The following is a 3,958-nucleotide window of genomic DNA, read 5'->3' as shown; positions in this document are numbered from 1 at the left end:
AATTATGAGAAAAATTATCTATTTTTAAAATTAGTCACGTAAAATTTAGACACTTAGAATCTTAGATTATATAAAAATAAATTAAACAAAAAAAACCTTGAAATAAGCACGCTGTTTATTAGTTTATAGCTCGCCATCATCGCATGACTGAGCGGGCACAGTGCACTTACCTTAATCATCCCCTCGAGCTTCCAGTTTCCTAATCTTTAAATGGAAAAATAGTTTGAGAATTAACACATGTCAAAAAAAAAAAAAAAATTTTTTTGCAAATTAATTTTGTTTGGAAATGCAATACAATCTTGTATATTTTTATTAGATTTTCAGTAAATCTTTTTTTTTTGCCATTAAAGGAAGCCGCGCGTATCCCTTTCTTTATAATTATAACCATCGCTGCCCTCCCCTTTCTCTCTCTCTTCTGATTGAGGAAGAGTCGGGCGGGGAGGCAGAGAGAGAAACTGCGGCGGCGCCTTTGGTCTCGGTCAGGTCGTCCATGCTCCGATTTGCGTTTCCCGGCGCGGGGAAACGCACCTGACGATGGCCCTCTCGCCTGTCCTGCTCTCCGACTCGTCCAACCTCCTCTGCCTCGAGGACGCCGACGACGAGTGGGCCCCGCCATGCCGCGCCGCCGCAGCCGCTCTCGCGGACGGCCAAGGCTTGGCCACTCTACTCGCCGTCGAGGCCGGGCACGAGCCACCCGGCGCGGCCCACTTCGTCGCCGGCCCCCTCCTCGCCGCCGCGCGCAGCGACGCCGTCAAGTGGATCCTCAAGGCATCCGATCCGCTTCTCCTACTCGATCGTCTCCATCTATTGAAAAATGTGGGTTGAATTGCTTAATCGATTTGTGTAGGTGAACGAGTTCTACCGATTCCGAGCAGCGACGGCGTACCTCTCTGTGACCTACCTCGACCGATTCCTCTCTTCCCATTCGATTCCGGTGAGTTCAATCAATCGCAATCTTCGGTCAATCGCCCGCCTCTATGCTTGATTACTGATCGAGACATCGATCGATTTGGTTGGATTCGAAAATGGAAGGCGGTGGAGAAAGGGGGCGAAGTGTGGCCGATGCAACTGGTCTCTGTGGCGTGCGTGTCGGTGGCGGCGAAGATGGAGGAGGTGCGCGTGCCGTCGCTGCTCGACCTTCAGATCCTGGACCCCGGCTACGTGTTCGACCCCTCCACCGTCCGCCGCATGGAGCTCCTCCTCATGGCGGCCATCGGATGGCGGATGCGCGCCGTCACGCCCTTCGACTTTCTCCCCCACCTTTCCGCCGCGCCTTGCCTCCTCTCCCGCGCCGCCGGCCTCGTCCTCTCCTCCCTCCGTGGTATCCACAAAGATCCCTTTTTTCCCGCAATATTACGAATGCAAACTAATCCGTTCTACTTTCGAAGTGGTGGATTTCCTAAGCTTTCGGCCGTCGGAGATCGCTGTGGCATCCGCGCTCTGCGCAGCCGACGATACGGCCGATGCCTCCGCCGGGTGCGGCGGCGATTCGTCGAGCCGTTCCGCCGAATGGGCGAGCCAGGTATATTTTCGTCTTGTAACTGTCCGCTTCCCTTCACTCCGGTAACAATCACCCCCCATTCCTTATTCTCTTTTTTCCTAAAATAATATAATAAAATAATAATAAATTCTAAGTCTTACTACAAGCAAATGGGGGTGATGGCACCGGCAGTGATCGGACATCGAATTTGGCGCGGAGTCTTGCTAACTTTCCTTAGTCAATTGGGACAGTAAATGTGCACTGGCAAAAAAAACACCTTAAAATATTTAAAATAAATTATCTCTTTTCCCTCCTTTATTTTAAAAAATTCTCATGCCATTTTACATCTTTCGAGGGCAGGAAGCGGTGAGCCGGTGTCGCCAGCTCATGGACGACTATCTCCTCGACACGTGTCCGTCAGCGTCCCGGTCGAAGCCCAACCCTCCCTGCTCTACCTCGGCGTCTCCTCTGGGGCCTCCATCGGCGAGCCCAGTCGCCATCCTCGACGCCGCCGCCGCTGCCTCAGGCTGTAGCAGCTGCGACTCCGCCGCGACCGCCAAGCGCCGCCGGCTCGGCGGCAACTGTACAGAGAGCTTAAGCGCCGATCACTAAATTCGCCCTTTCGGATATTAATTGCCGCAACTTCTCTATTTCTCGTAATAAACTCGCCGTTGTCGTCGTCAAAGCTTTCCGATGAGCGAATTGCAATTTTCGATAACTTCGAGGTGCAAATCGAATCTTTCTCTTTTGTTTCCAAATTCCCGGAAACGTAGGGGGCATCAGATTTCGGGGACCAGCAGCAGCCTCCCACGTGGCAAACCGCCTTTGGGCCCCGCGACATACAAAATATAATATGATTGGGGACCAGCCGGGGCATCTTGACCGTCCGCGCTCGAAGAACGATCGAGTCGGGGCGTACGATTGGACGTCTCTCAATCTTCGCGCCGCAGTTGGACTTTCTCATTGAACCAATCAACCGATCGAATTTAATGCGGCAACATGGGGCACACAAAGTCATTGATCTGACGGGAAGAGGAAATGAGAGATTGTGTCTTCCAGCTGTATGATTTGTCTCGCACAGACACAGCAGACAACCAGGTCCAGACCCTCAAATCACAATCCTCGAAGTAACAGGATCACTGGCATTCCCTCCTCCCTATTCCAACCACCGTTTCGCTCGAACGGATATTATTATCAGTTCCTAGGGGCAATCGAATCGAGCTGAATCAGAATAAATTCGACCTCGATTTAATTCTGATGGTCTAACAAAGTGAAGAGATAGCGTATTGGATAGGGACGATATGGTTGATTAGTTGAAGATTTTACGAGGGAGAGAAGATGATGAATTAGAATTGGAAAAGAGGTTCGAGTATCTTTCTTTACTCTGCCCACATAAAAGAACAGATAAGATGTCAATGTTTAAAAATCAGGATAGTAAAGAATGTCACAAGTTATCGAGTATGGGAAGACATACAGCCTGGGTGATGTATAGTAATCGTTCGAAGAATCTTCCATTATCTATATATGCATCTCTTTTATCTTTTGTAACTTACGTTATTAATAAGACAGTCGAAGGAATATATTGTCATAAGTTGTCGGTTGATGGGAAGGGCAATCAACTTTGAAGAAAGTTCTAGTGAATGATCACATTATAATAGAGGGTATTCCTTGACAAACGGTTGTTATTCTGATAGATTATTGTGATTCTCTGATCATATTGTCTGCTGAGTGTATTCCAACTGGGTCTTTAAATCGACTGACTGCATATTCATTCTTTCCTTTTGTTACTCGGTTATGTACTGGATGGTGATGGAGATTTGTTCTGGAAGTAATACGAAGCTAAGTTCCTTAGGTCCGATCGATTCTTTATCCAACCAGTCATATACTGTGATACTTGCCTCTAAGGAATAGGGAACTGGGTCCCTGGAGATTCGATCAGCTCTTTAAGTCGATAGTCCATAACTTCATATGAGAGAAGACTTGCCTTAAAAGTGAGAACCTGAGATCTGAAAATCTGACGACTTTATAAAGGGAACTACTTTTCTATGTGTAAAAGAGAGGCATGCTGAGCTGTGTAAATATGATCGGAGTTGTTACCGACCGACTATATGAAGGAGAACTGACATGTGAGAAAACTCATAAGATCAACCGGTCATATACTGTAAGACTTGTTCTGAGTGGGAATTTGGGCCTGCTTATTCCAGTCGGACTTATAATCAGTTGGCTCTGTGATAAGTTAGATGTCCTTAAACTTGGTCGGATATAGACTGTTTGGATATATGATAGATGTCTTTATAAAGGAATTAGACGATAGGTTTATTAGACAATCTATTGGAGATTTTGGGAAATTAGTCAAATTTAAATACACCAAATTAAATTCAATTTATCTATCAAGATAACCTGAGTTGATAATCTCAAGCTGCTAGTAGGGGCTGGTTTCTGCCCAGTGTTGGTTGTTGAGTGCTAACTGTACAGTGG

At 47.1% G+C, this 3,958-nt stretch overlaps 1 protein-coding gene across 1 annotated transcript; it reads left to right on the top strand.

Annotated features, from left to right (window-relative positions):
- The first annotated feature begins 380 nt into the window (after nucleotides 1–380).
- Nucleotides 381–2,198, top strand: LOC122039994 (cyclin-D1-1-like). The gene is made up of 5 exons (XM_042599387.1): nucleotides 381–768; nucleotides 848–934; nucleotides 1,033–1,321; nucleotides 1,389–1,522; nucleotides 1,841–2,198. The coding sequence occupies exons 1-5, from the start codon at nucleotides 535–537 to the stop codon at nucleotides 2,090–2,092; spliced, it is 996 nt and encodes a 331-aa protein (XP_042455321.1). The 5' UTR covers nucleotides 381–534; the 3' UTR covers nucleotides 2,093–2,198.
- The last annotated feature ends 1,760 nt before the right edge of the window (nucleotides 2,199–3,958 follow it).

Source organism: Zingiber officinale, chromosome 2A (assembly GCF_018446385.1).
Source record: "Zingiber officinale cultivar Zhangliang chromosome 2A, Zo_v1.1, whole genome shotgun sequence".
NCBI classification, from domain to species: domain Eukaryota; kingdom Viridiplantae; phylum Streptophyta; class Magnoliopsida; order Zingiberales; family Zingiberaceae; genus Zingiber; species Zingiber officinale.
This window is presented reverse-complemented; position numbering and strand designations above follow the sequence as displayed.

Bases quoted from the DNA above. Each gene is read 5' to 3' on its own strand.
- LOC122039994 (XM_042599387.1), top strand. From the start codon at position 535: ATGGCCCTCTCGCCTGTCCTGCTCTCCGACTCGTCCAACCTCCTCTGC. The intron at 769-847 runs GCATCCGATCCG...CGATTTGTGTAG, and splicing joins CCGTCAAGTGGATCCTCAAG to GTGAACGAGTTCTACCGATT. The intron at 935-1,032 runs GTGAGTTCAATC...CGAAAATGGAAG, and splicing joins TCTCTTCCCATTCGATTCCG to GCGGTGGAGAAAGGGGGCGA.